The sequence below is a fragment of the Sus scrofa genome, chromosome 13 (genome assembly GCF_000003025.6).
Source record: "Sus scrofa isolate TJ Tabasco breed Duroc chromosome 13, Sscrofa11.1, whole genome shotgun sequence".
Classification (NCBI taxonomy): Eukaryota; Metazoa; Chordata; class Mammalia; order Artiodactyla; family Suidae; genus Sus; species Sus scrofa.
In genome coordinates, this window is record NC_010455.5 from 6,979,311 (window position 1) to 7,002,235 (window position 22,925).

At 46.8% G+C, this 22,925-nt stretch overlaps 1 protein-coding gene across 1 annotated transcript in view; it reads left to right on the plus strand.

Annotated features, from left to right (window-relative positions):
* The window catches only part of KAT2B (lysine acetyltransferase 2B), a 114,621-nt gene continuing 97,536 nt past the window's right edge, over window positions 5,841-22,925 (plus strand). The window contains 2 exon segments of the mRNA XM_021071366.1: window positions 5,841-6,033; window positions 6,036-6,226. Of these exon segments, the coding sequence (XP_020927025.1) occupies window positions 5,925-6,033; window positions 6,036-6,226 (300 nt within the window). The 5' untranslated portion in view covers window positions 5,841-5,924.

Below are 22,925 nucleotides of genomic sequence, written 5' to 3' on the forward strand. Positions count from 1 at the left end.
TGCTCAGCCCAACACATTTAGGCCTATTCTTCTGAGCTATGAAAATTGCTATTAAGAACAACGAAAAATGAATAAAATAGCACTAATGATATTTGGGGCAGAGTCAAGACTCCACTGGAAATCATGATTTAATTGCAAAACTGCTTGAAAACTAGAGAAGGAGATTTTATGTCTCCCCATCCCAGGATTCATTTTATAATTGTTTTCCAGGAGTTTTTCCTTAGAAGGATAGATTTTATTTTAGAGCTTATTAAAATAAATGTCCATAGAGTTCTCTTGTGGCTCAGTGGGTTAAGGATCCTGAGTTACCACTGCTATGGCTTGAGTTGCTGCTCTGTCATGGTTTGGAGCCCTGGCCTGGGCACTTGTACATGCCACAGGCATGGCCAAAAAAAATATAAATAAATAAAATAAAATAAATTATGGAGTTACTGTTGTGGCTCAAAGGGTTATGACCCAACTAGTATCCATGAGGATATGGGTTCAATCCCTGACCTCACTTGGTAGGTTGAGTATCTGGCAATGTTGTGAGCTATGGTGTAGGTAGTAGATGTGGCTCAGATCTCAAGTTGCTGTGGCTGTGGTGTAGGCCAGCAGCTGTAGCTCCGATTCAACCCCTAGCCTGACAACTTCCATATGACGTGAGGGTGGCCCTAAAAAAAAGCAAAAAAAATTTTTTTTAAAGAATAAAATAAATGGGAGTTCCCGTCGTGGCACAGTGGTTAATGAATCTGACCAGGAACAATGAAGTCGAGGGTTCGATCCCTGGCCTCTATCAGTGGGTTGAGGATCCTGCTTTGCTGTGAGCTGTGGTGTAGGTCACAGACGTGGCTCCGATCTGGCATGGCTGTGGTTGTGGTGTAGGCCAGCGGCTACAGCTCTGTTTAGACCCCTAGCCTGGGAACCTCCATATGCTGAGGGTGCGGCCCTATAAAAGACAAAATAAATAAATAAAATAAAATAAAATAAAATAAAAGTCCAGTGATCATAGCCACCTTCTCCAGTGGGAAGTCAGCCCAAGGATCTCCACATTAAGGCACCTACCTCACCCGTCTTTATTTTATACTCGGGTTGAGCTGCTGTCTCTGAAAGTCTGTGGCTGAGTTGGGAAGAACGTCAGCCATTGGCCACACACTGGCCAAATGATACAACATCTGGTCCAGAGTCAGCTGTTGATGTCTATGCCCTCAGTGGTGACAATTTCAATCTACCGTGGGCTTCAGGGTGTGGGTGCATTACAGAAGCTGTGTAGGCTGGGTAGGAAGGGATAGGGCAAAAAGATACTAGATGTTGGAGTAGCAATAGATGGTCCCAAACCTTCCTTCTTAGTTGGGAGGGCATCTCTGAGCCAGGGGTGAATAGGGACCAGCCACCCTGTTTCAGGGAGGATGTCGGGCAATATGGCCAGTGCAAAGGCCCTGATGTAGGAAAATCTTCCTGAGTTAGGCTGGAGTATACCACATACCTGGAAGAAGGGTCCAGAGAGGTGGGCCTTGACAGTCAGGTTATGGGGCTGAGATTATATTTTCAATGTTATGAGATGCCACTGGAGGGTTTCAAGCAGGGGGTTGTGGGATCAGGTTTGCATTTACAGTTTTAAACCTCTACTGTGATGAGAGGGTCTTGGAGAGCAAATGCAAAAGCAGAGAGATCAGTTAGGATGTTGTTAGCAGTCTGGGCTAGAGGTGATGGCCATGGAACAAGGATGAACAGATTGGAGACAGGGTCTATAGGTGGAAAGGAGTATGTTTATTTATTGATTATAAATAAAGGAGTATTTATTGACAACTTTTTTTTTTTTTTTTTGGCCTTTTTAGGGCTGCACCTGTGGCATATAGAGGTTACCAGGCTAGGGGTTGAATAGGAGCTGTAGCTGCTGGCCTATGCCACAGCCACAGCAATGCCAGATCTGAGACTTGTCTACAAACTCTACCGCAGCTCATGGCAATGCTGGATCCTTAACCCACTGAACGAGGTCAGGGATTGAACCTTCATCCTCATAGATAATAGTCAGATTCATTTCTGCTGAGCTACTACAGGAACTCCCATATTGAGAACTTTTTTTGAATGAGAAATTGAGAATATAAAAATGAATAAAAGAAGTTTTACTCTCAGGCGTTCTCCTCTGATACAGCAGGCTGAGGATCTGGTGTTGACACTGCAGTGGCCTGGGTCACTGCTGTGGCATGGGTTTGATACTTGGTCTGGGAACTTCACGCTGAGGGCAAAAACAAAATTGGCACAACATTGTAAATCAACTGCACCTTAATAAAAAATAAAAATAAAACAGGCTCTCGGGGAGCCTGGTGAAAGGCAACTACATTTAGGAGTTGACTGTGTATCGTTCTAAATCTTTCTCTTGCTTTTGCATTTTAATTAATTAATTAATTAATTAAGGCTGCACCTGAGGCATAAGGAAGTTACCAGCCATGGATGGAACCTGAGCCCCTGCAGTGACAATGCCTAATCTTTAAACTGCTGCATCAAAGGAACTTCTGCTTTTTTTTTTTTTTGCTTTATAGGGCTGCACTGGAGGCATATGGAAGTTCCCAGGCTAGGGGTCAAAACAGTTATAGCAACAGCAACGCCAGATCCGAGTCACGTCTGAGACCTACACCACAGCTCATGACAACACCTGATCCTTAGCCCATTGAATGACGCCAGGGATCGAACCCTTGTCCTCATGGATACCAATCAGGTTCATTACCACTGAGCCACGATGGAAACTCCTGCTTTTGCATTTTTGTAAGCACTGATTGAAAGTTCTCTCTTTATCTGTTGATGTGAGTTTGCTCTTAACATAGATGGGATTATACTGTACAGAGATCATTCAGCAGTATCTCCTGGAGATTTCCTGGAGATCATTCATCAGTATTTCCTATGCTATTACATTTGTATAAAGGTCATTCTTTGTGTCAGCTGTGTAACATCCTACAGTATTAATAAGCCAGAAATAACCTCCAGGGATCAACCTGCTCCCTCAATTCCTACTCTTCAAGACTTTCATATTTTTTTATTGTAGGATTTTCTCTCTTTTCTTTCTTTCTTTTTTATTTTTTTAGGCAAGAAATAGATTTATTAGAACAGGATGCTTGTGAGAGTTTCAAGCTGGCAGGCAGGGAAGCTCTACCTCAATTGTGATTTTCCTACCTAAGCAAGTTGTGTCAACCTAAATAAAGAGGTAAACTGAGGCAACACTGAACAACCAGAAATTGAGATTATTTGGGAATAGCATGGGAATTGGAATTCCAGGAAATGCAAACCACAGCAAGCCACAGGCAAGTGTGCTAAGGGTGTGGGTGGGCTGAATTTTTGGGTAGGGAGATTCAAGACAGGGAGTCTGGCTGGAGGCCAATCGGTATGATCATTGGCTTGAGGATGGGGAGAGACTCTTGGTGGTTGTTCATTGCTCAGGAGGTAAGTCTGGGTCTTCTGTGAAGCATTAGCACAAATCCATCTCAGTTCTTAAGTTCTAAGTTCTGCTCTTCTCAGGGCACAAGCATGAGATTCTCCATTTTAGATTGACATCCTTCACAATTGCGAACACTTTGTAAATGAAAACATTGCTTTTCACTTTCTTGATGCTCACTTCCTAAAAGGACTCTGTGCATAGGAGCTTACTAAACGCTCACACTCACAGCAGCCTGATTACATAGAAGCAACAAGCCTCCTGAATCCTTTGCCCTTGAAATGTCCTGGCCTGGTGCTCATAATCCACTTTGAATAGGCCTTGGAACTGTGGGCCTTCAGCCTAAGGCAGTATGTCATCTGGATGCTCCAAGCAGGGAAATAATGAAAAATAATGTTCAGTGGATGTCACATGCCATTCACCATTCAGACAGTGATGGTTTTCAGGGTGGAATGAAATAAGGTTGTTTTATTCTGCTTCAAAACATCCTGGAAATAGCCTGCCTCTTGAATTCTGGGGACAGTTTAGGATGAGGTGATGGGTGATTTTATGATGAAAATTTCAGACATACAGAAAAAAGTTTAAAAGGACAGCACAATGAACATCCCTGTACCTATATTCAACTCAACATTTTGCTCTGCTTGCTTTATCACATATCTGTCTGTTCATCTGCCTATCTGCCCTTTCACAGATGCATCAATTCATCTTTTTTTTTTTTTTAATGCTTCTTAAAGCACACTGCACATATCAGGGCACTGCACCCCTAAACTTTAAGCATGAGCACAATCAACTAGACTTTAATATTTGTAATTTTTTTTGAAGTTCTTGTGTGGCTCAGTGGGTTAAGGATCCGGTGTTGCCTGTGAACAGTGGTGTAGGTCTCAGACACATCTTGGATCCCGAGTGGCTGTGGCTGTGGCTGTGGCTATGGCTGTGGTGCAGGTTGACAGCTACAGCTCTGATTCAAGCCCTAGCCTAGGAACCTCCATATGCTGTGGGTTCAGCCCTAAAAAGACAAAAAGACCAAAAAAAAAAAAAAAAAAAAAAAAAAACCAAAACAAACACGAAAACCCACACACATTATGACCCATATTACATAAAAATTATGACTCATATTACAAAAGCAGGGCATTTGTGACAGGTCCTGAGATATAGCCCTGTGTTTTCAAAAACTGCTCTAGAGAGGCAGACCAAAGGTGCACAGCTTTCAAATGAAAAACTGAAACGTGTTCTCTGAATTACTAAACACCACCCTCATTGTCATCAACAATGAAAACGGTAGCTTTCAACAGTTTCAACAAAGTTGAAAATGCTGAGTTGAGTTTTTCAGTTTTTTGTTTTGTTTTTGTTTTTAAGTTTGAAGCCAAAACCAACACATTCTTTTGGACGCTGCTGAAGTTTTTTTTCATGGTTAATATGCATGCTGGTGATATCAATTCTGAAAACTATGCAACATTATAGAAAAAAAAGTAACAAGGTTATAGTCCCACCCTGCGGAGATGAGTCCTGTTAACGAACTTTTCCCACTGCGAGTAGCTTTCATTCTAATAGTGCTTTTTGGACTAGCATTCTTTTTAACAACCAGCACTTTCAAACAAAAATTACAGAAAATATCGATTAACAGTCTTTTCCTTTCTCTGGCTGGTGGGATCTAGAAATTGCTTATAGGAAGAAACTGTTCTTAAAGGAAAGAAGTTGGGCAGAAAAGTATCTAAAAAGAGAAATGGAAAACATCACGCTTTTATTTTGGTTGAATTACCAACAAAGAAAAGGATTAGCACGGACGGGTACTTTTCAAAAATATTTTTTTTTTCCCTCTGGCTCCCGCTAGGGTGGAGGAAGTTGTCTTCGTTCTGCGAAAGGGTGGAATAGTGGGGAGGGACAGATGATGGGAGTCTCTCCCCCCCCTGCCGCCCCCGGCGACCCCATCCTAGGCGGGGTCGGCTGGGTAAGGGGGACTGCTGAGATGGAGGCGGCCAGCAGGTGCCTGGGCGCCGGCCCCTACCCTCCTTCTCGTCCCCCCCACCTCCGGCTTGGCCTCGCCCCCTGGCGGGCGAGCGCCTGGTGCCAGGCGCCGGGTGGGGGGTGCACGCCCCGCAGGCAGCGGGAAGCTACCGGGGTGGGGGGAGTGCCTGGCCCGACCTTCCTCCGGAGCCAGCACCCGCCGCAGGCACCCCGGGAACATGTCCGCGGCCCGCGCGCGGAGCGGGGCCCCGGGGAGAAGAGCCAGGGGAGGGCGGGCGCAGTGGCGGCGGCGGCGGCCGTGGAGCCGCTAGTCCCCTCCCTCCGGGGGGAGCAGCTGCCGCCGCCACCACCACCGTCAGCGCGCGGGCCGCGGCCGGAGCGAGCCGGGCGGGCGGTGCGCGGGGAGGGCGGGGGCGGGGAGGGGGGTGGGCGCAGGGGCGGGAGGGCGCGGGGGGAGGGTCTCGCGCTCCCGGCGACCAGAGCCCGAGAGAGAGACCCTGGCGGCGGCGGCGCCTGACACTCGGCGCCTCCTGCCGTGCTCCGGGGCGGCATGTCCGAGGCTGGCGGGGCCGGGCCGGGCGGCGGCGGGGCGGGGGCCGGGGCGGGGGCTGGGCTCGGGGCGCTACCCCCGCCGCCCCCCGCGCCGCCGCCTGCGCCCCCGCAGGCTCCCCTTGCGCCGCCGCCGCCGGGGGCTCGGGTGCCTGCGGACCGGCGACGGCGGTGGCGGCGGCGGGCACAGCCGAGGGACCGGGAGGCGGCGGCTCGGCCCGGATCGCGGTGAAGAAGGCGCAACTGCGCTCCGCTCCGCGGGCCAAGAAACTGGAGAAACTCGGAGTGTACTCCGCCTGCAAGGTACGCGCTCCGCTCGGGGCCCGCCCGAGGAGCAGCGGCCAGGCCCGCAGGACCCCACCCCCTCCCCTTCCCGCCCCCACCTCCCGCCTCCCGCCTGGGGCCGCTGCACCGCGGAAGTGCTGCTGTGCCCGCGCCCAATTAGCAGCTTCTCGGACCAGAGTCCTGTCGGGAGGGAGAATTGATCTCCGCGACGGAGAGCCTTTCCTTCCTTCCCTTTGGAAAGAGTTGCCGCTGCGTTCGCGCTCCTGGGCTGCCCTGGGGCTTTGTTGCTCTGTAGGAGCTCGCCGGAGGCGCCTTCCTGGGAGTGGAGCTGGGCTCACTGTGCGGCGAGCGCCCTAGGGCCAAAAAAACATCTTTGGGGATCTGAGCGTCCCCTCTCCGCCCTCCTTTCCCTGTGCTCCGTGGGGCGGAGCTGGGTGGAAGGAGTGTGGCTGGAGTGGGATCCCTGACTCCCAGCGCTTTGGGAGCTCTAAGGGGCGGAACGCGCAGGGTGGGAAGTTGGGTGCAGCCCGAGGCAGGGTCTTAGAGCTGCGGGCGCCCTCCGCGGACGGCAGAGGCGTTAAGGTGCGCGGTGACAGCCCCGTCATTATTGTATTATTACTTGTTTAGTTGAATCGCCAGCCTCTCGGGGTGTAAACAGGATTTGGCAAGGTGACAGCCCAGCGCGGCGGGCGCTACTGCTCAGTTTGAGAACGCGCGTTTCTCGCCATCCCGTTTCCATGCCAGCTCTGGGCACCCAGTCACCCCTGAGCTGCGGATCCAGATGTGGGCGCCGAGCTTCTGGAGTGGCGACATTGGCCGAGGCCGCGGGGCAGGCTGGCCCTGCGCTGTCAGCAGCGGCTTTGTTTTGACAGGGTGACAGCTGAGGGGGGCGGGGACTTGGCCTTGTCAGCTCCTGCGGCCTGTGGCCGAGGCGGGGAAGAGACACACACACACACACACACACACACACACCTCCCCTGTATTCCTCCCGCCTGCTGCAAAACGGGGTCCAGTTCCCAGATTCCAGATCTCCACAGCCTAGCTGCAGCAGGTCACGTCTGAATTTTGGTGAAAGATTATTAACCCTGTTAGAACCCCTCTCCCTGGTGTTGCTGCTTTTAGAGCTTCTCCACTGCAATGGAATGCCTGTACTTTCCCTTTTCCACGCCATTCACATCCTCCTGTACTTTGAACACCTGCTGTAGACCCTGCCCGGGCATAATAAATCTTGGTTGAATGAATGTAGGATCTAGCCCCGAATGAATGTAGGCTCTAGCACCGGACTTCTCAAACTTTATTGTGTCTAGGAATCTTCTGCCGAGCTGATTAAATGCTGCTTCTGCATCAGTAGAACTGGGCTGGGGCTGAGAGGCTGCATTTCTGATAAACTCTCAGAAATGTGATGAGTTGCTAGTCCACTGACCACACTCCAAGTAACAAGACCCTAGTCAGACCTGGACATTATAGGATTAGTCCCTTTCGAATTTGGCCAAAAAAACTGAAACTGTCAAACAAGAACACCACATGGTTGGTATTTCTGAAGAAGGAATGCAAAAAGATCAAGTGGGGAGTGTGCTTGTAAGAAAGGTGAAGGGCCATGTGCTGGTATGAAGGGCGTTACCCAAATTGGAACAAGGTGGGAAGAGTAGAGGTCTGAAGGAGGAACTGCACAGAGGTAAGTACAGGGTCAGTTGCTGGATGGACTAGGTGTTTAGCAGCCAGTGTGTGCTCATATAGGAATTGTGTCAGCTCCATGTTTCTGTCCTTGCTTTTTATTGGGTTTCCATCATGCACACCTTTTCTCTTCTGCCTGCTGCTGCCTTAATGTCTGAAAACTTTCCTCAAGTTTTGATCTGGTGTAAAACCATGAGCATATGTGCCCTGCATTGAAATTCTTGATTCTTTTAAATTTTCATGAGTGACCTTCTCTAAAGTTTGTGACTTGAGTGTTTCACCTTCACATTCATAACCAAACCTCTGGGAAGGGAAAACCTCTCGTATTAAAAAGTCTCTCTTCCTGCCTCTGGGGTACTCTGAAAGTGTCAATTTCTATTTGCTCGTTCATTCGGTAAGTGTTTGGAGGGGTCGTAACTGGGTTCTAGGTGTTATGCTAGATGCTGGGTCTGTGACACCCAGAACCTGTCCTTCTGGAGCTACTGACCACCTGTGTTAGGAGCCTGGGGAGGTGGGCAGGCAGCCAGTTACAATGGGGTTCAAGAAATCTGCTCATGGGCTGGAGCACCGGTAGGGTGGTGATGGCTTCTTGGAGGAAGTGTCGGTGGGTGCAAAGGACTCTTAGCCGTTCAGGGTAGGGTGAGCTGAAGCTTCTTGTAGTGGAGAAACTGAAAGTGGTTATGAAAGCTTGGAGCTGGGCCAGCAGGAGCTAGAGTCCAATGGCTGGGGCCACTGTGGTGGTGGTGGTGGTGGGTGTGGCCAAGAGAGAATCCAGGAATCTTAGCATTATCTCTGATTTGCTTTTTATTTTTTCTAAACTGTGCTAGCCTCAGGGTGAGGAGGTGTAAGAGAGCAGAATCTGTGTGTCTTTCTCAGCTTGTCTCTACCCTTTATGTAAGAAAACCCCAAAGGACAGGTTCCCCTCCCTTTTGTCACTGACCAGGCCACTTGGCAGATTGGAGGGTACAGAGGTTAGGGAGTGGGGAGGGCTCTGGAAAGAGATGGGCTATTGAAAGAAAACAGGTCCCAGACCTGATGAAAGATCTGGCCTTTAAGCTTCACAAATGAAACAGAAAAAGGGGAGCTAGTACATAGCCAGGGTGGTATGCCACACCCCGGAGAGAAGAAAAAAAGAAACAAACAAACTTGTTTTGCAGGATCCAGAATAGAGTTCTGTAACTGTATTCTGGCAAGGGTTGCCCATGTGACACAGCCAGAATGATCATTAAAACTGTAGATCTATGGATTTCCTGTGTGGCTCACAACAAAAATGTAGATCTGACCATGTTATGCCCCTACTAAGGACCCTACAAGGCCCTGCATGGTCTGGCCACTGCTATCTCTGGCCCCTTTTCAGAACCTTGCATGCATGGTTCCCTTCTACCTCAGGGCCTTTGCACACACTTCACTAAAACTGAAAAGCTCCTCTCGCCTCACTTTCAAAAGAACTCCCAGCTCTTTCTGCAAATCTCAGATTCTTTGCATTTCCTTTACAACCCTGCCCATCCTTCCCATTATACATTTTCTGAACCCCTCTGTACTTACTTTTCCTTCCTGGTGCTTTTATCATGATTTTTAATTATGTGATTATTTGATATATGTCTGTCACCCTGAATAGATTCTAAGTGATGGGGTTATTGACTGGATGTATGCAAGAGAAGAGAAGACTGAGGAAATAATTAACTGTTGGAAGAGCAGTAGTAAAATTTAGCCTGACCACTTCTTGAAATTAGGCAGAGAGGATTTTTTTCACATAGAGCATTGCCAGGTCTCTTAATGGATGTGCATAGCAATGGATTGTTAGTGTTACAAAGGAAGCCCCAAGCGAGTTAGGAGTAGCTCGTAATCCACATCTCTTTGAATTAATTTATGTACTAAAATACCAGAGCCAGAGTTCCCGATGTGGCTCAGCGGGTTAAGAATCTGACTAGTACCCATGAGAATGTGGGTTTGACCCCTGGCCTTGCTCAGTGGATTAAGGATCTGGCACAAGCTGCGGTGTAGGTTGCATATGCAGCTTGGATCTGGAGTTGCTGTGGCTGTGGTGTAGGCCGGCTGCTGCAGCTCCAATTTGACCCCTAGCTTGGGAACTTCCATATGCCTTGGGTGTAGCCCTAAAAAGAAAAAAAAAAAAAAAAAAAAAGAAAACAAAATCCCAAAGCCATCAACTGGCTCTTCCTAGTTAAATAGGCCGTTTCTACGTGAGGGAAGGCAGGAGAGGGTGGCCAGGAGCCTGTGCTTCCTAGTACATACAAGCTGAGGTCACATTTCAGGTCCAGCTATGTGACCTTGAGCAAGGACTTTACCTCCACCTCCATTTCCTTGCCTGTAAAATAGGAATAATAAACCCCTCCTCATGGTGTAACAGTGAGGATTTTATATTTTATTTATTTTTAAATTTTTTCTTAGATCGAGGATTTTATTTTTTATTTTTTGCTTTTTAGGGCCGCACATGTGACATATGGAGGTTCCCAGGCTAGGGGTCTAATCAGAGCTGTAGCTGCTGGCCTGCACCAGAGCCACAGCAACGCCAGATCCAAGCTGCATCTGTGACCTACACCACAGCTTATGGCAATGCCAGGTCCTTAACCCACTGAGCGAGCCCAGGGGTTGGATCCTCAACCTCATGGTTCCTAGTCGGATTCGATTCCACTTCGCCACAGTGGGAACTCCAGAGTGAAGATTTTAAATGAGCTCCTGTGTGTGAGGCATCCAGTGGTGTCTAGTCCACAGTATGTCCTCTCAGCAGCTCAGAGTAGGGATACACTGTAAACTTGGGAGTCAGGAAAGAATGTGGGGCTTAGTCTCCCATCCCAGTGCTGCCACTTGTGTGATCTTGGATACAAGTCACTTAGTTTCCCTCTGAGCCTTGATAGCAATCAAGGCTTCATCTCTAAGATAGCCTTGGAGTTCAAAGAGAGAAGATCCCCCTGAGTTCCTGGAGCCTAAAAATGATGAGTTAACACTAGCAAAACAAAATTGTCTGATGCTGTTGGAGGCAGGAGCTGCAAAGCATTCATGGAGAACCCTGCTGCTTCAGTTCTGGGCTGAGTGCCATACTTAGGGACTGATACGGGCACAGGACCATGAAATGAGTCTTCATTTAGAAAAAAATGTTTTTTGATGTTTTGGGTCTTTTGGGCTGCCCCCATGACCTCTGGAAATTCCCGAACCCTCACCACAGTAACGACAACCCCTATCCCTAACCCACTAAGCCACCTGGGAACTCCCCCAAAATAATGGTGTACAATCTTTAGGTGACACTGGCTATAGAATATGTGGGGAGCAGAGGCAGAGGTGCCATCATAAGAGAAAAAGTGACCTGGTGAATGGGACGCTGGAATCAGCCTTAAAGTTAGAAAGGGTCTTGAGTGCCTACTTGCCAATCATTCCTCCAGAGAGCAAACTTCTGCTGCTGCCATCGTCTAGAGCAGTGGCTCTTACCCAGGAGTTCTTCCCCCACCCCCCCACCCCCAGGGGATATTTGGCAATGTCTGGAGACTTTTTTGGTCATTGTACCTGGGGAGGGATGTACTGGCAACTCGTGAATAGAGGCCAGAGATGTTGCTAAACACCCCACATGCACAGGACAGCCCCCCACCCCCAACCACAAAGAATGATTTGGCCACCCGATGACTAATTGTGCCAAAGCTGAGAAACTCTGCTTTACAGGAAAATTAGCTTGCTCCATAATCACCATAAATATATTTGCAGTATAGGGAAAAAGGTGTGCTTTTAATGTTAATTTTAATAACACTCAAAACCTGAAAAATCTTACTTTGTGAATCATGGGCATATTTTAAAAATCTTCATTGTGGTATGATTTATAGATCATGAAACTCACTAACATTGTTAATGTGCAATCAGATGCCTTTGAATGTATTCCTCAGTACAGTTCTTTTTTTTTTTTTTTTTTTGGCTGGACTTGCAGCCTATGGAAATTCCAGGGATCAAACTGACACCACAGCAGTGACAGTGCCAGGTCCTTAACCCACTGAGCTACCAGGGAACTCACACAGTTCAATTTTAGAGCTTCCACCCCCGCAAAGTCTGTCATTTCCCTTCCACCCCACTCCCACCATGGACACCTTTTAAAGGTGATATTTTGTATTAATTGATTGTTGGTTTGCAAATAGAAACCCATCTAAAAGTATATTTTTGGAGGCTCTTCAGATAAGCAGTATTGGATAGATATAATTTAAAAAAAAAGTTAACCTCTAGCCACATAAATCTATTGCATACAGTTATTTCAATTATTTCACGTGGTAACCTCTCTAAAAGGTGGTATCATGAAGCCAAGCACACAGGAAAAATGTTTCATTTGGCAGGCAGAATACAAAGGAGCCTGAGAAAGATGACCAAATTTAATTGTTTCCTCCTAAACTTTCAGGGAGATGGGAATTCAAGCCTGCAAAGCCTTCAGATTGCAGTTTGCAGTTTTATGTAACTGAGAAAAGTAGTTTATAGGGCAAAACAGTACCAAATCTGCTGAGGGCTGTTTTGTTTTAGGAAGCTTGTTCTTGCAAAGAGCATTTTGTGATACACTATTTTTTGTTTGTTTTTTAAATCATTCAGTAGATCTAAACCTAGTTATCCATCCACATTGGTGTCTATTTAATTCTGTAAATCCACAGATCTGACCTGTCATAGGGAATTTTACCCGTTGAGGGTAAAATACACAGTTTCATACCAGCTACCTTGGAACGATCAGAACATCTGCTTCTCAGATGAAAGATCTGGATACTCAGTGCATTGCCAATAAAACTTAGATTTCCAAGGCTCAGTGGCTTCGGATGGAGTTTGTTGGTTTCTCCATGAGAGGAAGGTAGCTATTTAGGAACAGTTGTCCGTGGTTTTCTACCTTTGATGGTTTCCTACTTCTAATCTGATTCTAACACCACAGCATCTGTGGCAGAATGGCAGGTGTGCCAACCACCTGGCTACCTGGCGAAAACCTGGAGGATCATAACCACCCCCACAACCCGGTGCCCCTTAACTGCCTGTCTTGCAGTTTCCTCATTGGTGAAGTGGGAGGCGAGGTGCCATCTCATCCACTTACCGTGAAGATGAAATCGTCTAGCATCTGGGAGAGTTCTTAGCCCACAGGCATTCCACAGATGTCTATTTTATTTTCAAAAGTTTTCCATTGGAATCAGCAGTTTTGTTGCTAGGGTTTTCCTGCTAGGGTTCACCCGACTCTTCTATGTGGGGTAAGAGAAAGGGGAGGAAGGTCATTTTACCAGCGGGGCACAGAGACCCAAAGAGGCTCAGCATCTTTCTCCGGCTGCCTCGGTGGCTCTGGGGGAGCTGCACACAGAGATGCCCTTGTGCCTCCTTTCCCAGACGTCCTCAGGGAGCGGAGGGGATGCTGTTCTTTCAAAGGGTTTACTGAGGGGACGTCATTTGTGTCAGGCCTTCGCCTGCTCTCATTTGATGTTTATTGTACTCCTATTGAGAGGTCTGTTCAAAGGCTTTTCTAGTTCATTGAAACTGTGCAGGCCATAAAGCAAACAAAATAAGTGTCCTTTATGACTAGCCCAGGGCAGACAGATGCATGCCCTTGATTGTTTTAAAGCTGACAATCAAGAAGGGTCACTGGGCTGGCCCAGTAGAGTTCCCTGTTGAAGGAAGATGAAAGAGAGACCTACTCAGGCTGTCGAAGGTGCTAGATGTGCCAGAGAGGTAAGGAATTGGCCATCCTGGATGTTTCGAAGTCCCAGAACAGCTCTATATAAGACTGCACACATAAGCAGTATTTCAGCACAGTCCAGAGGAAAGTCTTTTTTTTTTTTTTTTTTTTTCCTTTTTAAACTTTTATCATGCAGACAGTAAAGTGCTCAAATCATCAGTATGTCTGGTGATTTGGGGGAATTTTTACATACTCACGCATCTATGCAACTGTGGCCTAGAAAGAGCTGTAGAGCATTTCCAGCACCTCGGAGGCCCTCCTTTGTCCCCTCCCTACCTCTGGTAACTCTTATTCTGAAGTTTATGACCAGAGATTAGTTTTGCCTCTCTTAAACATCATATCACATGGCATGAACTCCTTTGCCTCTGGCTTTTGTCATTCCACATGGTGCATGCTGCATGGGTGTTGTTGCATATAGCCCTGATTTAAGCTGAAAAACAAGTGAAGAACTGTTAACCATTCGTAGAGTGGAAGTCACTGGATGTGGACAGCTTCCTAAGATGAATTTTATTATTTTTATTTTTATTATATTTTTTTTAGGCTACAGCCTGTGGAAGTTCCCAGGCTAGCGGTCAAATCAGAGCTACACCATAGCCACACCAGATCTGAGCTGTGTCTGTTACCTACACCACAGCTCATGGCAACACCAGATCCTTAACCCACTGAACGAGGCCAGGGATCGACCCTGCATCCTCATGGATACTAATCTGATTTATTACCACTGAGTCGCAATAGGAACTCCCCATGATGAATTTTAATTAGGCTTTTGAAAGGAAAGCTGTGAATTTGCTCTTTGGGTACCTGGGAAGAACCCACGAAGACAGGAATGTGGACAGGAAATCCAGGAGGTGGTAGAGAAGGATGGGATGGGAGGAGAGTCAGAGTGTTGGGGGCCTGTGATGTCACAGCTGCGAAATGCCTAGCCTGAAGGGTTCCTTCTCCCTTGGAGTCTGCCTTGATGAGCCCTTACTGGTAAATAGCCTGCTAGGTCCTGCTGTCACTCTTACTTGGTTCTGGAGGATGGCTAGGGTTGTACACTGTGTCCTGTAAACCATGCAAAGCCATAGATGTTGGGCATTGTGGCGGGGTTCCTAGAAGCTGGCTGGAGCCCACTCCATAAAGCTCCAGCAGTCACTGACAACCTCTGTTATTGGCCTAGGGGATGGAGATGTAGGGCTGAGAATGTTCCTTCTGGTTCATCCCCAGAGCTGCGTGCCAAGGCCACTAAGGACCACCTTCTCCCCAGGAGTGGCAGTGAGGAACAGCCTACAGTTTTTGCACAGCAACTTTATCTTGAAAACTTGTATTAAATACAGATAAGCTTACTATTCAGTAGAATCACATGGATCACCCACTTATAAAACACATGGATCACCCACTTATAAAACAATCTTTTCTGTAATCGATACTGTTTTTTTTGTTTTTTTTGTTTTTTGTCTTTTTTTTTTTTGCTATTTCTTTGGGCCGCTCCCGCGGCATATGGAGGTTCCCAGGCTAGGGGTCCAATCGGAGCTGTAGCCGCCAGCCTACACCAGAGCCACAGCAACACGGGATCCGAGCCGCGTCTGCAACCTACACCACAGCTCACGGCAACGCCGGATCGTTAACCCACTGAGCAAGGGCAGGGACCGAACCCGCAACTTCATGGTTTCTAGTCAGATTCGTTAACCGCTGCGCCACGACGAGAACTCCCTGTAATCGATACTGTTAACAGGATTTTCACCTTTTTCACTTGTGTGTGCATGTACGCAGAGGTGTTCCCAGGCCATTTATTTATCCATTCAATATCTGTTTCCATGGGCTGCCTTAGAAGATTTCTGCTCAAGGAGATCCTGCCCAGACTTCGTGTGACAATTCCTCACCTAGTTTATAACTGAGGTGGAATTGTGTCCTTTATTATGTTGATTTGCTTCCATCTCTGGCATCTGACTGATATACTGGTACCCCTTGCATTGCATGTTTTTTCTTCCCCAGGTGTTGGTGTGGCTTGTTGTCAAAACTTATTTGGTTCCCTTTTTTTCTTTTTCGGCCACACCCAAGGTGTATGGAAATTTCTGGGCCAGGGATCAAACCCGCACCATGGTTGTGACCTGTACCCCAGCTTTGGGAAAGCTGGATCCTTAACCTGTTGCACTGCACAGAAACTTCCTCAGGTCTGTTCTCAAATGCCAGCTTCTCAGAGAACCCTTCTGACACCCCCCCCACCCCCGTTGTAGAGTAGCAGGAATTCTTCACTCTATAATCTTACTTTGTTTGCTTTCCTTTACTGCATTTATCAATACTTGGAAATAATATATCCTATGACTCTATTATAAAAATGTATTTTGGAGTTCCCGTTGTGGCTCAGCAGTTAATGAACCCAACTAACGTCCACAAGGACACGGTTTCGATCCCTGGCCTAGTTGCAGATGCAGCTCGGATCCCGCGTTGCTGTGGCTTTGGTGTAGGCCAGTGGCTATAGCTCTGAATGGACCCCTAGCCTGGGAACCTCCATGTGCTGTGGGTATGGCCCTGAAAGGCAAAAAGACAAAAAAATATGTATATATATATATATATATATATATATATTTATGTATTTTGAATAATTTCTTGTCTGTTTCCTTTATGACAATAGAAGTTCTGTAAAGCAAGGACTTTTTTAGATATAATTTTTATTTCATATTGGAAGAAAATTGATGTACAATGTTGTGCCAGTTTCAGTTGTTCAGCAAAGTGATTCCATTATATGTATGTACATATCCATTCTTTTTCAGATTTTTTTTGTGGGGGGGTCTTTTTGCCTTTTAGGGATGCATTTTCGGCATATGAAGGTTCCCAGGCTAGGGGTCCATTTGAAGCTGTAGCCGCTGGCCTACACCACAGCCACAGCAACATGGGATCCGAGCCATGTCTGTGACCCACACCACAGCTCACGGCAATGCCAGATCCTTAGCCCACTGATCAAACCACACATCCTCATGGATGCTTGTTGGGTTCGTTAACCGCTGAGTCATGACGGGAACTCCTTTTTTCAGATTCTTTACCCATATAGGTTATTATAGAATATTGAATAGAGTTCCCTGTGCTATACAGTATGCCCTTGATTCTGTTTTGTATAGTAGTGTGTGTATATTAATTCCAAACTCCTACTAATTTATCCCACTTCCTCCCCTTCCCCCTTTCAGCAACCACAAGTCTGTTTTCTATGCCTGTGAGTCTGTTTCTGTTTTGTAGATAGATTCATTTGTGCCATATTTTAGAGTCCACATGCAAGTGATATCATATATTCGTCTTTCTCTGTCTGACTGACTTTACTTAGTATGGTAATCTCTAGGTCCATCCATGTTGCTGCAAACGGCATTATTTCATTCTTTTTTAAGGCTGAGTATTCCATTGTATGTATGTACCACATCTTCTTTATCCATTTCTCCGTTGATGAACAATTAGGTTGCTTTCATGGCTTGACTATTGTGAATAGGAAGCAAGGACTTTGGTTCATTGCATATCCCAGGCCCACACATACCATGTACATAGTAGGTATTCAATACATATTTGATGACTAAATGGGCAGCTTCATATTCACAGGCTTTGTGAGGTTGCAGGAGAGGAGATTTTGTTTTAAACACAAGGAAACTGGAGTCCAGAGAGGTTTAGTAACTTGCCGTGTGGTCAACAGCAGGGCAGCCCCACGCTGAGGCTGGAATAGCATCTCTTGACTCTTGGCTCACGGAGACCTGATGACACATGGGACCTTTTGATGGCTTGAACTTCTGATCAGGACAGAGCAGGGAGAAATCACACCCACTTTTAATCCTCCTCTGAGTAAATGATGTGAACTTCTCTGACCCCCATTTCCTCGTCTGCAAATTAAAACTCTCAGAAGGGGATTGATTTTGAGTATGCAAAGACAGGCAGGTTCAAAACCCTGGAGGGGAAGAAGGCCCTACCATATATTCTAAAAGTCTAAATTATGTTAGTGAACTAGAAAAAAAAAATCTATCTCCTAAAAGATATGTTTTCTAACTACTACTTATATTTTTTGTTGCTTTGCTGTTCACTTAAACTAAAGGCTACAATGGGCTCTCTTTAATTTGTTCTTCTGTTGCCAGAGGTCCAGATCCAGGGCTTATTATTTTTTTAATCAGGAGACAAATGCATTTCTTTTGGAAAAAAGTGGGAATGCCGTCTTTCATGATCCACTTGGAATGACAAACCACCTGATCTTAGGTGGGGGCTTTCAGTAATCTCTTCCATGACCTGAGGACAAGACATTTGGGGATATTTCCATGAACTCTTCCCCCTCCTAATCTGCCCCATCCATGGCCTGCTCTGGGCCTGCTTAGCCTTCTCCGAGGTTTCTGCGGTACGCAGGAGGTTCCAGAAGTACAAAGAGGGAGACCTGACTAATATCCTAGTGACTGATGGCGGCAGCTCCAATTTGCATCCCCTCTAACAAGCTGGTGTTGAAACTGGCTGGCAGAAGGCCAGGGAAGCCAAGGTCAGCTTACTTTGGAATAGCGAAGTGAGTCATGTAAGCCAGGCTCTGCACATACCCATGGCACCACCTAACTCACCCACCTCCCAGGGAACACGTCCACAAATACTGGTTAGGTGCCTATGCCCAGCTCTGTCCTGGGTGTGCTGTGAGTGACTAAAGGACGTGCAATCCATAAGGAACCCCTCATCCTGCTGGGTGACAGACATGAAGGGAAAGAAAAATGGAAGTGAAGAGTCAGGTGTGAAGTCCGTGCAAGAAGAAAGTGTCACGAGCTGCGGTGGGTGGGAGTGGAGGTGCAGTGAACAGAGTAAAGCAAAGTGGAGAAGTAAAGCTGAGAGGAGCACGGCATCAGAGTGATTTAGAACAGGGACCTGGGCCCCAGGTGGCCCGGGTTTGAATCCTGATGTTCTGCTTTCTTGCCATGAGGCCCTGGGGAGATGGCATAGCCATTGTCAGCCTCAGATTTCGTAGCTGTAAGGTGGAGAGCATGATATTGTCAACTTTGCCCATTCATCCGACAAATTGTTAGTGAATGTGCCAGGCAATGATTTAGATGCTGGGGAGACCGTGACAGATGGGGCTTCACTCTTGTGGAGCTCACTTTCTGGTAGCAGAAGCAGACAGTAAACAAGAAAATAACAGAAAGTGGTAAGTGCCCCACACATTAGAGAACGAAGACAGAAGTAAATGAGGATGCCTGGGGAGTTCCTTCAGAATGTGCCTGGAAGGTTCTGTCTGCAGAGGGGAAACTTTCTGGGCACGAATGGTGACAGGAAGCCAGTTACGTGTGGGGTGCAAGGGCAGAGGGAGGTGCAGAGACCCTGGGGCCAGAAAGGGCTTGGCAGGCTCAAGGGCAGCCAGGAGACCACTGTGGCTGAATGGTGGGCAGAGGGGTGAGCGTAGATGGGGCCAGATTGCCAGAGTATAATGTTCACACAGTCAAATGATCTGATCTCCACTTCCATGCAGTTTCAACAAATGCACATCAAGACCCAGAATATTTCTATCATGCTAGGAGGTCCCCTCCTGGTCCTTGTCCTTCAGATCCTTCCCCACTAGAAGCAACCACTGATCTACTTTGTGTCACCACACTTAGTTTTGATAGTCTAGAATTTCTTATAAATGATACCACGTAGCACACATTGATTTTTCTCCACTCCACTTAGCATTTTTGGGATTCATCCATGTTGTTTCATACTTCAGTAGTTAATTTCTTATTGGTGAGAAATATGCCACTGTATGGATGTACTACAGTTTCTCTCTCTACCTGTTGATGGATGTCTGAGCTCTCTCCAATAGATTCAGAGAAGACCTGCATTTCCAAGCATCCCTTTTGGCTGCTCTGAAAGGAATAAAGTATACCACAGAAAGAGTAGAAAAAGAGGGCCAGGTGAAGTTATTGCAGTCTAGATATAACAGGATGGTGGCTTGGCTGGAGGTGGGAGCAGTGGAGGGGTGAGGTGAAACAGTTTGGGGCTATATTATGAATGTAGAGACAGCAAGACTTGATTTGATTTTGACAAAAAGACAGAAATGAATGTCATGTCTAGGTAGCTGACCTGAGCAGCTGAAAGGATGGTGGTTCCATTTGCCAAGATGGGCAAGACCATGGGAGAAGCATTTTTCACCAATGTGTTGGGCTAGGTGTGTCTCTTAGTCAAGTGCTGTTGTCGTTTTAATTTACCTGATAGGCTGGATTTATACATTTCATTATTTATTTATTTGGCCTTGCCCTTGGCAAGTTCCCAGGCCAGAGATTAAACCTACACCACAGCAGTGACCTGAGCCACAGCAGTGACAATGCCATACCTTACCTGATAGGCCACCAAGGAACTCTAGTCAAGTGTTGTCCTTTTTTTTTTTTTTTTTTTTCTTTTTAGGGCTACACCCACAGCATATGTAAGTTCTCAGGCTAGGGGTTGAATCAGGAGCTGCAGCCTCCAGCCAACACCACAGCCACAGCAAAGCCAGATCTGAGCTGCATCTGTAACCTGTGCCTCAGCTTGTGACAATGCCGGATCCTTAACCCACTGAGCTAGGCCAGGGATCAAGCCCTCAATCGAGTAAACGGAAATAGTGGGAAATAGGATCCCCTGGGTAAAGAAGAAAACGGTTGATGGAAGGTCTTGAATGTCAGGTAGAAAAATTTGGACTGAGTCCATTTACTAATAGTGAGTCCTAAAAAGGAGACACGAGAGATTTTAAAGTGAGGAGGTCTAGGTTTTGGTCTTGGATGATTGCTCCAGCTAGATGAACACAAACAAGCCACATCCTTCTCTAAGCATTGAATCACAGTCCTTCCGGGCTATTGGGTGGGGAACATAGGATGATGCAGGCAAAAGTTGCCTTGGGAAGTATCAGACAGGGATGTTTGATACTATTACATGGAGTTTAGAGTAGAGCCTTGTGTGCAGTGGGTGCTTTTTGGAGGATGGGAGTGGGAATGCATTACAGGTGGGGAGGAGGCCATTTCTTCTAACTGGCTAATTCCTCTCCCAACCCTGGGCATTTTTTTTTTTTTTTTTTTTTTTTTTTATTTTCCCACTGTACAGCAAGGGGGTCAGGTTATCCTTAGATGTATACATTGCAGTTACAGTTTTTTCCCCCACCCTTTCTTCTGTTGCGACATGAGTATCTAGACATAGTTCTCAATGCTATTCAGCAGGATCTCCTTGTAAATCTATTCTAAGTTGTGTCTGATAAGCCCAAGCTCCCGATCCCTCCCACTCCCTCCCCCTCCCATCAGGCAACCACAAGTCTCTTCTCCAAGTCCATGATTTTCTTTTCTGAGGAGATGTTCATTTGTGCTGGATATTAGATTCCCGTTATAAGTGATATCATATGGTATTTGCCTTTGTCTTTCTGGCTCATTTCACTCAGTATAAGATTCTCTAGTTCCATCCATGTTGCTGCAAATGGCATGATGTCATCCTTTTTTATGGCTGAGTAGTATTCCATTGTGTATATATACCACCTCTTCCGAATCCAGTCATCTGTCGATGGACATTTGGGTTGTTTCCACGTCCTGGCTATTGTGAATAGTGCTGCTATGAACATGCGGGTGCATGTGTCTCTTTTAAGTAGAGCTTTGTCCGGATAGATGCCCAAGAGTGGGATTGCAGGGTCATATGGAAGGTCTATGTATAGATTTCTAAGGTATCTCCAAACTGTTCTCCATAGTGGCTGTATCTGGGCATTTTTAATTAATTTTATTGGAGTATAGCTGACTTACAATGTTGTGTTAGTTTCCGGTGTGCAGCAAAGTGACTCAGTCATACATACGTTCCTTCTCAGATATCCGTATCCTTTCCCATGTATGTCACTACAGAGTATTGAGTAGATTTCCCGGTGCTATACAGTAGGACTTTGCTACTTACTGGTTTTTATAAAATAGTGTGTATATGCCAACTCCACTAACTGGCTATTTAGAGCCTGACCTAGGGCCTTGGCAGTGGAAAAGGAGCAGGTATAGACCTGGGAGAGACTTTGAAAGAAGAATCAGATGGCCTTGGGTGAGGGCATCAAATGCAGATGTATTGCATTCGGGAGCTGGGAGAAAGGTAATGGCACTGGAGAGAATAGTGTAGTTGGAAAGGGGTGTTGGAGTTGAGGGCGAGCCTAGTGTAGAACCTCCTGGGCCGAGATGCCAGGTGTAGGCAGTTGGGAATGTGGGCTGGATGTACTGCTCTGCAGGTTGGGCTGGTTATGTGGATTTGCGAGTCATCAGCCCAGGTAATGACGGATGCTGTAAGAGTGTGAACCGTCCCAGGAAGCAGCACTGTTTATTCTGCTCATCCTGGTTGACTCGGTGCCAAGGCAGCAGGCTGAGGAGTGAGAAGTCCTGTCAGTCAGCTAGTTGCGTGGGTTGCTCAGTGCCAGCCCTACAGTTTGAGGAATTTCTCCAGCTCCTCGGAGGGTGAGCTGACTGCCTTGGCAAGTTCACCATCAAGTCCAGATTGAGTGTGTGTGTGTGTGTGTGTGTGTGTGTGTGTGTGTGAGAGAGAGAGAGAGAGAGAGAGAGAGAGAGAGAAAGAAAAGACTCCAGGGATTGTTTGGGGTTCTGGGGCACCAGTTTTTTGGCCCTGGTGTCACTCAGGGCCTCTTGAGGCCCTTCCAGGGGTGTTGCAAGTTTGGGTTTGGTCCTGGATAGGTGACTCAGATGTAATAAAGGGTCTGGGCCATCCCTGGGCTATTTGGTGGCACTGGAGTCATTCTGTCACCTTCTGAGATAATGCCTGAGGTCCCGAGCCTTAGATTCAGTCACATCTGATTATTTAGCATAAAGAGTTCAGTTCGTTATTCAACTCCAGTACAGACATGGATTTCTTCCAGATCCTGATTTCTCCTCTAAAAGTTTTCTGTGTGTCTTGGGGGGCCTGGAAGGGCATTTACATAGGGTATTTGTACCTGGTTCCCTTGCCCTGGGTCATTTCCTCATTTCTTTTTTGAAATAAATTCAAAAGAAATTTTTTGGGTGTAATTTCCTTCCTTCTTTCTTTCTTTCTTTCTTTTTTTTTTTTTTTGTCTGCATCTGTGGCACATGGCAGTTCCCAGGCCGGAGATCAAACGTACACCATAGCAGGGACAGTGCTGGATCCTTAACCCACTGAGCCACAGGAACTCCGTGGCATGGTTTCCGTTCTCTTTCTGTACCCTTGACCACCCTCTTCCTTTTTTGTTTTTTTTAGTTCCACGTGGCTTCCCAGACCAAAATGGCACTCTTAATGGTTTTCGGAGCTGCTTCTGCTACTGAATTACCTCACTGCCTATCTGGTCTCCAGGTCCAGTTCTGTTTTCTCTCTCAATTGCAGGCAAATTTGATCTCCTCCCCCCACCCCACTCCCACTATCTTCTTTTCACTTGTGCCAAGAGCGCCA